The sequence below is a fragment of the Meriones unguiculatus genome, chromosome 14, assembly GCF_030254825.1.
Source record: "Meriones unguiculatus strain TT.TT164.6M chromosome 14, Bangor_MerUng_6.1, whole genome shotgun sequence".
Classification (NCBI taxonomy): domain Eukaryota; kingdom Metazoa; phylum Chordata; class Mammalia; order Rodentia; family Muridae; genus Meriones; species Meriones unguiculatus.
In genome coordinates this window covers 13,403,983-13,416,833 of record NC_083361.1, presented here as the reverse complement: position 1 = coordinate 13,416,833, position 12,851 = coordinate 13,403,983, and the positions used below count along the sequence as shown (strand labels likewise).

General features: G+C 45.3%; 2 protein-coding genes across 6 annotated transcripts in view; both read left to right on the top strand.

Annotated features, from left to right (window-relative positions):
• The window catches only part of Srcap (Snf2 related CREBBP activator protein), a 49,669-nt gene extending 41,083 nt beyond the window's left edge, over positions 1-8,586 (top strand). For all 5 annotated transcript variants that reach the window (XM_060366806.1, XM_060366807.1, XM_060366804.1 and 2 more), the window contains 7 exons: positions 439-608; positions 766-962; positions 1,047-1,161; positions 1,353-1,472; positions 4,879-5,079; positions 5,228-5,311; positions 5,412-8,586. In XM_060366806.1, the coding sequence (XP_060222789.1) occupies positions 439-608; positions 766-962; positions 1,047-1,161; positions 1,353-1,472; positions 4,879-5,079; positions 5,228-5,311; positions 5,412-8,168 (3,644 nt within the window). In that variant the 3' untranslated portion in view covers positions 8,169-8,586. The remainder of the gene's footprint in view (positions 1-438; positions 609-765; positions 963-1,046; positions 1,162-1,352; positions 1,473-4,878; positions 5,080-5,227; positions 5,312-5,411) is intronic.
• A 155-nt stretch (positions 8,587-8,741) lies between these two features.
• Positions 8,742-12,201, top strand: Tmem265 (transmembrane protein 265). Its single transcript, XM_021635869.2, has 3 exons — positions 8,742-9,137; positions 10,288-10,458; positions 11,728-12,201. Exons 2-3 carry the CDS (start codon positions 10,291-10,293, stop codon positions 11,872-11,874), a joined length of 315 nt encoding a protein of 104 aa, XP_021491544.1. The 5' UTR covers positions 8,742-9,137; positions 10,288-10,290; the 3' UTR covers positions 11,875-12,201.
• Positions 12,202-12,851: the final 650 nt, after the last annotated feature.

The window sequence follows — 12,851 nt, the reverse complement described above, 5'->3', positions numbered from 1 at the left end:
TTTGTTTGAAGATAACTAGATAACCTCCAAGCCTGTCTTATGGTTGTAATTTGTGACCTTACGCTCCTGTCTGTAAACCTTAACTATAGATTTGTTGATTCTAATATGAGTCTATTCTCATTTCAGCTGGTATGACTGATTAGTACTTTGAGATTTACATCTTGCTTATAAACATTGAGAACACCACCACCACTACCACTCTATCCTAGAATGATCTGTTGCTATCTGGTTATAGCCTTCGGTTAGAAATTAAGTCCTAGATAGGAACATACTGTAAAGAGAAAAGGAAAGAAAATGGACAATTAAATGCTTTTTCTTCAATGGACTAGTTGAAACCTTGACATAAAACCTTGATTACCCTTCAACTGTAGCTTTCTAGTATTATTTTCTTTATACCATCATATAGTTAACTACTTGTACTCGGTCATATTTCTTCAGGAAAGTTGCAGACATTGGCAGTGCTGTTGCGGCAGCTCAAAGCAGAGGGCCACCGGGTGCTCATTTTCACCCAGATGACCCGAATGCTGGATGTATTAGAACAGTTTCTCACCTACCATGGCCACCTATATTTGCGTCTGGATGGTTCTACTAGAGTTGAGCAGAGACAGGTAACTTAAGCATCCTTAGCCCTCCAGAGACTCATCTCAGCTTCTGCTTCTTTTTCTCATGCTTTCAACTTAGAGAAGGGACCTTAAAAATTAAAAAGCCTTTGGTTTGTTTTGGGAATAAATCTCCATGTACCACCTTTTTTCCCTTTCCTTCTAGGCCTTGATGGAACGGTTCAATGCAGACAAACGCATATTCTGCTTCATCCTTTCAACTCGAAGTGGGGGTGTGGGTGTGAACCTGACAGGAGCAGACACTGTTGTTTTTTATGACAGCGACTGGAATCCCACCATGGATGCTCAGGCCCAGGATCGCTGTCACCGAATTGGTCAAACTCGAGATGTCCACATCTATAGGTATTAACCTAATCTTGCCTCACCTTACTTCCTCTTTATGTAGAGGGTTGATATATTTGTTTACACTTCACTTCCATTTCCTAGGCTTATCAGTGAACGAACAGTAGAGGAGAACATTCTAAAAAAGGCAAATCAGAAGAGAATGTTGGGAGATATGGCCATTGAGGGAGGGAACTTCACTACAGCCTATTTTAAACAGGTATAAAATAAAATCCTTTGACTTAAACAGAACATTTTTTTCTTGAAGGGGTCCCCCTGTTTGCTAGACAGCTTGCTGCTCTGATCTCCACAGATCAATTGGTAGTACTTCTCATACTTCCAGACCTGAAGGTTTTGGACTTGGAAATAATATTCCCTTGGTTGACCTCTTCCTCTTTTATCGTCCGATAGCAGACCATCAGGGAGCTGTTTGATATGCCTCTGGATGAACCACCTAGCTCATCTGCATCTTCTGCTCCTGAGGAGGAGGAGGAGGCTGTGGCCAGCAAGCAGACTCATATTTTGGAGCAGGTAACAAAAGACAGGTCAATCATAAAATAGCACTGCTGCTTAGATTTATGTTGTCTTTTATTTTTATTTGAGCTTGTCCAGGGGAAAGTACAGTTTCTACTTCCAGTACTTTGTTTTCTTTTGTTTTTTTAAGATGATAGTATGATTATAATCATTTTCTCCTTTCTTTTCCTCCTTCTAAGCTTTTCCCCTCCTTGTCATTCAAATTCATGGCCTCTTTTTTTCATTGCTTTTACATACATATGCATGTATTTGTATATTCCTAAGTACAAACTGTTCAGTCCATATAATATTACTCATGCATGTTTTCAGTGCTGACCATTTGGTGTTAGATAATCAGGTGGTGTGTTCTTCCCTGGGGAAGACTGTTCCTTCTGCTTTTAGTGTTCCTTAGTTGCTTGTAGTACTTTGTGTTTGTGTAGGGTCGAGGCCTCATGCTCTTTCCCTATCCACTTGAGTATTGGATCTAAGTATTTATCGCTTGTGGTTTTTTTTTGTTTGTTTGTTTGTTTTGTTTTTAAGAACCACTTTTAAGTGAGTCTAAGGGGGAGAGCTTTGCTTGAGATGTGCCAAGATCTGATTTGGTACTGTTTCTTGACTAGGCCCCATGGTTAAACTTGCTTATCTAAGCAAACTAGCCGCTGAATGAGTCCCCATCAGTAATGAGTTCAAGTGTCAAGGTGTTGCCTGTTACCTTATTAGTGAAGTTTAATGGAAAGAGATATGTGCATCTCTAGAGGAAGTAGTAACTATGTATCTCAAAGCTTGGAGAACACTGGGGGGAAAAAGCCATTAATTATGAGCGTCTGCCTTTGCTAATATTTATATGCAGTATATTATGTAGCATGCAGTATGTTGTATAAGTCTTAGAAAAGAGGAATGTAAATTACAGGTATAGAAGAATGGCATGGAAGAACCATGTAAGAGTGACATACTTTCTTGTTGCTGGGCTCTAGACTTGTATTTTGAACATTTATTTATTGTGAAAGGGGAGGATAAACACATGCCACAGCTTACAGTTTTGTAGCAGTTGTAGAGTCAGTGGTCTACTTTTTTTTTTTTTTATCAGTTACATTTTATTAACTCTGTATCCCAGTCGTGTCCCCATCCCTCGTTCCCTCCCAGTCCCTCCCTCCCAGTGGTCTACTTTTAAATGTAGATTTCAAAGATACAACTTTGGTCATCGGGTCTGGTAGCAATGCCTTTACCCAGTAAACTAATTCAGTGGCCCATAGGCTTCTTCAGATTGGTTTGATGTGATTTCAATTAATGGTGGGTGTGTATGTGTATATGTATGCATGCATAACTGCAGGTGCTCACCACAGTCCAGAAGGGGAAAACATTGGAATCCCTGGAGCTAGAGTTTGCAGGCTATTGTAAGTCACTCCAAGTAGGTATCAGGAACTGAAAGGATCTTCCATAAGAGCAGTAAGTGTTCTTCTGAGCCATCTCTCTTCACTCGCTTTGTGATTTTATTCGTCATCTTTTTCTTGCTGGGGATGGAACCTAGCATTTTTTTGCATTCAGGTAAGTACTCTACCAGCTATACCCTCAACCCATTCTTACTCTTTTTTCTTTTTTCAAGAAAATTCTTAAGGCTGATTATGAGGAAAGGAAGTAGAGATAATAGGCTCTAAAGTAGTGATTTGTCCCTAGTGGAAGAGCTAGTGAAATCCATTCTGTCGTGTGTTGTGTTGTTATAAACAAAAATGAAAATTTCAATCATTCTATTTTACCACTAAAGACCTAGGAGCCAGATGCTGCGGTGAAAACCTGCTAACTCAGAAAGGCAAAGAAAGCACCCAGCTGACCTTCCTTCTCAGCTCAGGTCCAGATTCAAAAAATCTAAAAGACTCACTAGCTCAACTGACAGCCCGGTAACAAAAGGCCAAAAAACCCAGGGCCAAAGGCTTGGTAGCTCAAAGCCCAGAAAGCCAGGGAGTTGAGGAGCTGAAGCCTAAGCTAAAGCCAGAGCTTAAGCTAGGAGCTCTTCTTCTCCACGCTGTCATAAATACCCCTAACTCAAAGTCCCTCCTACTCTTTAATCCTGTCAGCTGATTTCTTGCTCCACCTCTTGACCTAGGGTAACTTTATGAAATCCTGTGTACACAAAGCTCTTGGATTAAAGGTGTGTGATACGACTCAACCACACCAAACAAGAAACCTGGTTTTACAGTTCATAATTTTGAGGTTCACAACGGGATCAAATATTCTGCAATGTTGTTGAGCATTGATTTGCTTTGGGTGTTCAAGAACATTGCTGAGTTCAACTCTAAGCCTCTTCATTTGCTTGGTTCGGTTTGTTCTTTGTTTTTGTTTTTGAGACAAGGTTTCTCTGTGTGGCAGTCCTGCCCTAGAACTCCGTGTAGACCAGGCTGGACTCACAGAGATCTGCCTGCCTCTGCCTCCTGAGTACTGGGATTAAAGGTGAGCAGCACCATGCTCAGAATCTGTTTTATATATGAACTTGGATTCAAATCTTTCTTGTTTGGTTGATTTTTGCTTTTTCTTGAAATAGGTCGTACTCTGTAGGCCTGGCTGCCTTGGATCTCTTTATGTAGACCAGACTGGCTTAGAACTCACAGAGATCTACTTTTTGTTGCCTCCGTGAGTGCTGGAATCAAAGTTATATACTGCCACACCCAGCTGCCTCAAGTGTTTTTACAGGAATGTAATGTGGGCACTCTGGAGGCAGAGGTGGGGGGAACTCTGTAAATTTAAAGACACTTGATCTACACAGTGTGTGCCAAGCCAGCTAGGGCCACATGGTAGACCTTGTCAACCTTGTCATAAATAAATAAAATATAATTAAAAGATATAAGTTCATTTTATTTTGTTTCAGACAGGCTCTTGCCATCTTTCTCTGGCTGAAACATTCTATATAGAACAGGCCGACCTCAAATTTGGAACAATCCTGTTTCTGCCTGCTGAGGGCTGAAATTACAGACATGTACCTGCAATGTGCTTAGACATGTTTTTGGATTTTGTTTTGTTTAATTTTTTTTAAGTTACGTGTTTGTTGTATCTATGAGTGCAGGTATTGGAAGAGGCTACAGAGGTTGGAATACCCCTTGAGCTAGAGTTGAGCTATCTGAGATGGTGTTGGGAATTAAACTCAGCTCCTCTGCAAGAGTAGTAATCTCTCTTTAGTGCTAAGGCATCTCTCTTAACTTCTCCCTATACCCCTTTTCTCTTTGAAAAAAAAAATTTATTGTTCATTGTATGCATGTTTGCCATTACATGCATGAAGAAGTCAGAGAGCAACTTTTCTAGAATCTGTTTTTCGAAGATCAGACTCAGGCTTTCAGGCTTGATGGGCAGTTGCATTTACCCACTGAGCCATCTTGCTGGCCTCCAAGTTCTTATTTGTTGTCTATGCTTTGTTTTTTATCTGTGTGCCTGGAAGGCGTTGTGTCGAGCAGAAGATGAAGAAGATATCCGTGCAGCTACCCAGGCTAAAGCTGAACAAGTGGCTGAGCTTGCAGAATTTAATGAAAATGATGTGTTTCCTGCTGGTGAGGGAGAGGAGGCTGGTCGGACTGGGCCTGGGGCTGAGGATGAGGAGATGTCCAGAGCTGAACAAGAAATTGCTGCCCTTGTAGAACAGGTTAGTGTTAGATCCACTACCATTTCTCTTCATCCGTCATAGCTTATGCCAGGACTCAGTTGCTTTTTTTTCCCCTGTTGATAGTAAATAATGGTGATCTGTGCTGAGTTCTAGGTCCTTCTGAATGTTAGCTTTTTCTTCCCTACAGCTAACTCCCATTGAGAGATATGCCATGAAGTTCCTAGAAGCTTCATTGGAAGAAGTAAGCCGAGAGGAGCTCAAACAGGCAGAAGTAAGTCTTCTTTCTTACGTAAGAGGAATAAGATAGTGGGTAGCTGCCTATTTCTATTGCTGTGCCTCTTGCTGACAATATTGGGCTGTGTTGTTGGTAGGAACAAGTGGAAGCTGCCCGAAAAGACCTGGACCAAGCCAAGGAGGAGGTGTTTCGACTACCCCAAGTGGAAGAGGAAGGGCCAGGGGTTGGGGATGAGATGTCTTGTGGAACTAGTGGAGGCAGCCACCGGCGCAGTAAGAAAGTCAAGGCTCCTGAGAGGCTGGGAACTCGTGTCAGTGAGCGTCTTCGAGGAGCTCGGGCTGAAACTCAAGGAGCAAACCACACACCTGTCACATCTACCCATCATTCCTGCAACACCTTCATGCCTCCCCGATCCAGCCCTGTGAGAGAACGAGTTCCCAGGCCAGTGCCTAGGCCTCGAACTGCTCCTCCCACTCCTCCTCCTCCTCCTGCGGCTGCTCCTCCTCCTGCTCTTCCTGCTCCTGCTCCTGCTCCTCCTCCTCCTCCTCCTCCTCCTGTTCCTCCTCCTCCTCCTCCTCCTCCTCCTCCTTCTGCCCTAGCCACAGCTTCCATACCCATTTCAGCCCCAAATCCAGTATCCATTCTTCCAGTTCATATCTTACCTACTTCTGCACCTCTGCTTCAGCCCCCTCCTTCTTGTTCTTCTCCTACTTGTACCCCTTCTTCTGTCTGTACTCCATTACCCACTTGTACCCCCTCATCAGCTCAAACTTCTCTATTAACCTCTTCTTCACCAGCCCCACTTAATTCCCTTACTGGTCCCATCTCTCCTGGGGCTACCAACGCCCCCTTGGACTCAGAGGAAGTAGAGCTATGTACACAAGAGTTGGCACCTATGGAGTCTCTAGAGCTGCCTGGATTGGTCAATTCTGAGGCTTCCCTGGTTAGTCCTGTGCCTCCAGACGATCCTTTGCCAGTGGCTGTTGATATCCCACCTGAGTCAGAGAAGAATCTTCCTTTTAGTCCTGCACCTAGTTCATCCCTGGAGGTTGACAGCATCCCCAATGGTCAGGAGCAGGATGTGCCAGGTCCTGTGGAGGAGACCAATCCCACATTGCTACCTGGTGGTAAGGAGTTGACCGTGAATGTGAGTGAGAGCAATGAGATGGAGCTCCCACCCTCAGCAGCATCCGATGAGCCACTTCAGGAGCTATTGGAAGCTCACAGGAACTTGGAAGAAACGGGCGAGGTTCCAGTCCCAATCTCCAATCCAGAAAAGCCACAAGAAATTGTTAAAGCTGAGGTCACAGCTCCATCAACCTCATCTTCAGCCACTTCCTCTCCTGAGGGTCCTTCGCCTGCCCGTCCCCCACGGCGTCGAACCAGTGCTGATGTAGAAATCAGGGGTCAAGGGTCTGGCCAGGAAGGACAACCCCCAGGTCCCAAAGTACTTCGAAAGCTGCCAGGACGGCTAGTAACTGTGGTAGAGGAAAAGGAACTCGTAAGGCGACGGCGACATCGGGGAACTGCCAGCACCCTAGGACCTGTGGTATCTGACGTTGGTGCCAGTCCAGGAAGCCCATCGACCCATAGTATGTCAGGGCCAGAATCCTCACCACCTAGCAGTGGGCCCTGTGAAGCTGCTCCTCCTACATCTTCGCTGTCCACCCCAACCCAGCATCCCTTTGTAGCCTGTCGTCACGGTGAACTGAGGATGACTGGTGGGGTTAGCCCAGAGAATGGAGAAGGAGCGTTGCTTGCCATCACTCCACCTGCTGTGAAACGTCGGAGGGGGAGGCCTCCCAAGAAGAACAGGTCTCCAGCAGATGCTGGGAAAGGAGTAGATGAGGCACCTTCATCCATCTCTAAGGGGAAAGCCAATGGGGTCGACCCAGTCCCTGTGCCTGAGACAGTAACTGTTGCAGAGCCTGACCTCAGGCCCCAGACTGTTCCTGGGCCACAGCCTGTTGGGCCCCAACCAGCTCACAGACCAGAGCCCATCGTCCTATCACCTGTGGAGAAAAGGCGGCGTGGGCGTCCCCCTAAAGCAAGGGATTTGCCCATTCCTGGGACCATATCCTCTCCAGGGGATGGCAGTTTAGAGAGCCGGACACAGCCACTCCCTTTTCCAGCACCCCTGACACCACTCCTAGCCTGTCCCACTGCTGTCGCCAACACTGTCACCACTGTTACCATTTCGACATCCCCACCTAAGCGGAAGCGGGGTCGACCTCCCAAGAATCCGCCATCGCCAAGGCCCAGCCAGCTTCCTGTCTTGGACCCTGACAGCTCTTCTGTTCTTGAGAGTTGTGGATTGGGGGTACAGCGGCAACCCCTCGGCCAGGCAGAGAGTGAAGGCAGCTCCTCTGATGAAGATGGGAGCCGCCCCCTAACCCGCCTGGCCCGCCTAAGGCTTGAAGCAGAGGGAATGCGGGGACGAAAGAGTGAAGGGTCCATGGTGATGGCTGTAATTCAGGATGACCTGGATTTAGCAGATAGTGGGCCAAGTGGGTTAGAACTGACACCACCTGTGGTCTCATTAACTCCCAAATTTCGCTCAACCCGCCTGCGCCCAGGGTCTCTAGTCCCCCCACTAGAAACTGAGAAAATGCCTCGCAAAAGGTCAGGGGCTCCTGTTGGGAGTTCTGGGATGGCAAAACGGGGCCGCTTGCAGCCCCCAAGTCCCCTGGGGCCTGAGGGTTCAGTAGAAGAGTCAGAGGCAGAAGCCTCAGGTGACGAGGAGGAAGGAGATGGAACCCCACGCCGCCGAACTGGTCCCCGCAGGCTCGTTGGGACCACCAACCAAGGGGACCAGCGTATCCTGCGTAGTAGTGCTCCTCCCCACCTATCTATCCCTACTATTAGTCACAGAGGTCGCAAGGCCAAGACGTGAGTGGGCAGCCCTTTCACATAGGTATCCCATCATGGCCGCTTCCCCATGCCCAGGCCTGACTCTGTTAACCACTACTTGAAGTCTTTGAGGGAAAAAGCCTCCAGGGAGACGTACGGGGCTGTCTCCCTTTCCACCAAAGTAGGGGGTAGGTAACTGGTTGTCATGGAAATGGGGCTCGTCACAACCCCCCCCCTTCTCTATCCTACTCCATATGGCTGGGCAGTGTTAAGGGTGGCAAGATAGTCTCTGTCCCCACCCCCTTGTACTTGATCCCCCAGCTGTCTTTCACAGCCTCAAACCCTTAGGGAAAAGGGGGAGGGGCTTTTCAATGAGGTGGGGTGGGTTTGGTTTATTTTTTTTTTCTTTTCTTTTTTTTTTTTAAGAAGAAAACATAATAAACTTAGTTTCTGTACAAGCATCCGTGTAAGGAGGCTTCTGATTTTCTGGTGTGGTGGAGGGTTGGTTGGGAACTTGAACATTTTTCACCTTCCTCTTGCAATGACTCCATACCTGATCTCTAATCCAAGATTGTATGCCTTTGAAGCAGAACTTAACCCCCTCCCAGTCTAAAAGGGGAAGATTGTCAAATCTGACCTTGTAGGCTGTATAGAGTCTGTTTCAAACCACTCAAACATACTCTTTTCTCTGACTTTTGAACTTTCCCTTAGCGCTCCAACACCTTGGAATTCCCTTTTAGTCTCCTTGCTCAGGTGCTTCCTTACACTCCTTTGTTCAGAAAGCAGGCATCCTCCATTTGCTCATGCCTTGGCCCTCCTCTGCTATCCATCTAGCCAAACTGGTTTGAGTTGGCCATGCCCCGTCCCAGCTCCCTGGGCTCTTCACATGTGGCCGGCCCCACAACTCTACCTTGGCTTGGCTTGGAGCCATGAGTCAGCTTCATCTCCACCCAAGCCAAATCAAATCTGAGGCAGAAGCCGAAACTCACAGTCCCTCAAAGTCTATAGCCAGGTAAGAATCTATGTTCATGTTTCTAGTTTTTGACCTTAACTCCCTAGGCCCACTTTTTTGGGCTCTTCTCACTTGCTGGCACTTCATTTCTTACCTCAATTTACTGTTGCAGTGTTGCCACTTTCTGCTTTTTTGTTACTTGCGCTTGGGAAACCACAAGTGATTTCATTTTGCCGAGGCTGTAGAAGAGAGTGGAAACTTATTTTGATGAGTTCAGAGAGCCTGAGAATGAGTATAGAAAGGCATTATGCAGGTTTCTCTGTGGACAGTAAGGTCTTTTGGACTCTTCTAATCTGATTGTGTTATGTGGTCTGGATTAAAATGAAGTGAGGTATCTCATGTTTTGAGTTTTGAGACAGGATTTCATGTATCCTCAAATTCTGAGCTAGCAATGCTTTCCTTCAGCCTCTTGATTTTTCTGCTACCACATGTCCAGAAATTTTAAATGTCTGTCACCATTCCTGCGTTAGGTGTTTTTTGTTGTTTGTTTTAAATTTTTGTTTTGTTTTTTAAAACAAAAAAAGAACTTACTGTATGAGCTTCCCTTTCCTCCATCCCCAGAACTATTTTCATGCCAGGTGTGGTGGTACATGCCTTTAGTCCCAGCACTCAGGAAACAGAGCAGGGGGATCTCTTTAAGTTCTAGTCTAGCCTGGTCTACATAGTTCCAGGACAGCCAAGACTACATAGAAAATTTCTGTACAAAAAAAATAACCAAGCATGAGGGAGCCAGAGTCAGGCAATCTCTGATATGAGGCCAGCTCTGTCTATATAGTAAGTTCCAGACTAGCTGGGGAAGGGCTACGTAGTGAGACCCTACCTCAAAGCCACCACAACTACAAACATCTTAAGTCATAAGGTTTTTAGACTTCTGTTTCTTGGTATGCATGTCAGTTCGCTTCTCTGTGCTTGTGAAAGAGTACATTTACACATGCTTGCCTCCACAGAATCAGAATCCTAGCTGATGGAAAGGATTCCAACCACACTTAGTCACCTGTCCTGTGTCACTGCAGTAATTTCCCAGTAAAACAGCATTCCAGAGTATAGGGTTAAGACACTAGACAGCATGCTTTGAGAAGGGTGGAGTCACCATGCCAGAGAAAGAGCTCATTTGTTGAGCTTAAAAGTGCTTTGACTATATCGCCCACAGGTGATGGAGGACGAGGAGAAGGCAGCAGAGAGCTTGGTGAGCAACATGGAAGCTGCTCACTCTCCATCCCCTGTCCACTGCTGCTGGCCCCGCCTCCGATACTGGGCAGCTACTAGCATTATCTGTGGCTGTTCTTGCCTGGGAATCGTGGCTCTTGTGTTTGCCATCAAGGTGAGGAATAAAATTCCTGGGGGAACAGGGGTGGGTATAATGAAATGGTTTTGTTTATCTGATCTGTCTACAGTTAAACAATTACTAAATACCTTAGCTCTGGGCTTAGTGCCAAAATAAGAATACTTTCAAAGGATCCATGTTTTATGAAAGAGGTAATTGTAAAAATGGATAATTAGAATGCAGCTCATCAATACTGTGGTACAGGGGGAGCACAGGGCACCCTAGAAACAAGGAAAGATATACGTGTGTGAGAGAGGATGAATCTGTTAGAATAAGAGGCTACCAAAACATTCAAAAGATGACAAGAAGATAACCTGTGCTATGAAAGGACAATTTAAATAAAGGCAGCAATGTATACAAAGGTTAAATGAGGAATATTGAAAATTAACATCAAAGGATCCAGATCTCTGAGGGCCTCCAATTATGTACTTGGGAATTTTGACTTTATCTTGAACAGTAGAGAGAAATTTGAGTTTTTTTTCAGGGTAGTGACATGGGTAGATTTGTGTTTCAGAAAGATCTATTCCTAAAACCTCCATTGAGTTGAATCACATGGGCCAAGACTACAGGCAGGCAGTTAAGTAGTGATGAGAACAATATCCAGCATCTGGAAGAAGCAGTGTAGTTGTTAAAGAGTCATCTGCACCCTTTCTTGTGGCTGGGGTGGCATTGCTAGGAACTGAGGACTAAAGCCCAGCTCATGATGAATGGAATATCACTAAAGCCACCATTCACATATACCTCCTGAAAGGGTATTCAGACTAACTTAAACATCATTCTGGGGTTTTTCTCATCCCCTAGATGTATCTTGACAGTCAGAAACACTTGTTGTCCCCATAAGAATTGCGCTGGGACGAAATCGTAGAAAGGATCCTTCATGATGAATGATGGTGCCTACTGGACCAGGAGAAAGAGTTGACAGGGTATGATTTATTTGAGTCAAGAATTCCAAATTCTGAATGAGTGTGAGACAGAGAAAAGAATAGGAATAGAAGGATTAAAAAGTATTTTCCAGTCCAGAAATACAATTCAACAAGCTAGTGTGCACAGCCCTGGCTTCCATCCCCAGACCACAAAACAAACCAACATCACCGAAAAGTAGGCAGGACTGAGGTGAATACTTTGTATTGCAGTTGAGGCGAGAAAGGCAAGAAAAGGATGTAAAGTGTTTAGGTGTGCTAGGATAGATCAAGAAGTGGAATGGGGCAATGGGCACTTTGGGACAGAAGCAGGAGGAGAATCTAACTGAGAACCTGCCCCCAACAGGCAGAAGAGCGACATGAGGAGGCCAAATATTGGGGGGCCCGGGCCCGGAGATTCATTTTGGCCAGTTTTGCTGTCTGGTTTGCGGTCCTTTTTCTGGGTCCCCTGCTGCTGTGGCTGCTCTCCTACACCATTGCTCAGGCTGAGTAACTCTGGGTGGCCTTTGCTGAGAGTCAGTCAAGACCTGAATCCAGTCCAACAATTCGGCAGTGATCATTTCTGGTGACAGGAATGGTTCGTGGTTCTTCCTGTCTAGAAGGATGTGGCCTTTCTCGGGAGCCATTGGAAGAGCTCACCTAGGCTATTGAAAGCACCTGAGACTTCAAGGGAGGTCAGCCTGCTCTGTCCTTTCATTACCCTCTGCTTTGTCTCCCCTGCCCCTCCATCCTAGGAGCCTCCATTCAGAGAAAGGGGTAAAAACCAGGCTTGATTTTATTAGAATTTGTTTTGTAATAAAAACCTTTTTTGGTGGTGAAATACTGTCTAATTGTTCTTTTTCCTGTTTTCCCTTGGGCCTTTGGTGAAGGCAGCACTAGCTATCTAAATGATGACTTAAGCCTGCATCTGGCCTCATTGCTCTAAGGGAAGGGAAGGATTTCTTCTTCTTTTGGAAGTTTCCCTTGGGAAAAAAAACCCAGCTTCTCATCTATCAGCCATGACCCTGAAGTCAAACAAAGAAACAAACAAAAAAATAGTAGTAGCTAGCACAGTGTTTATTGAGTGATTACAGCTAGGCAGTGCTCCAGGCATTTTTTTCCTTTCTTTTGAGGCCTGACAATGACTCAATAGTAGGTACCATTGTTCTTTATGGTTGAGGAAATAGGTGTATATGTGTCTTAGGACCTAAAGCTAGAAAATAGAAAAGATACAATTGAATTCAGACAGATTGGTTTCAAAGGGATGAAGATTGGATTACAGGAATAACCACCCTATATATTGACATTTGTATGATTAAATATATTTTATATTCTTTATTTTGGTATTCCTGATTAATACTTTAAAATTTTAGGGTCTGTAAATGTACACGGGATGGGATATGTGTCTGGTTTTGTGTTATTGAGTCAGGCTGTGCAAGTACTGGGATTACTGCTGTACACCACCATGCTTGACTGCTTTTTAGCTTTTGT

What these genes read in the sequence shown, in the direction of transcription:
- Tmem265 (XM_021635869.2), top strand. Translation starts at nt 10,291, where the DNA reads ATGGAGGACGAGGAGAAGGCAGCAGAGAGCTTGGTGAGCAACATGGAA. An exon ending in CTCTTGTGTTTGCCATCAAG is followed by an intron (nt 10,459 to 11,727) that starts GTGAGGAATAAA and finishes TGCCCCCAACAG; the next exon opens with GCAGAAGAGCGACATGAGGA.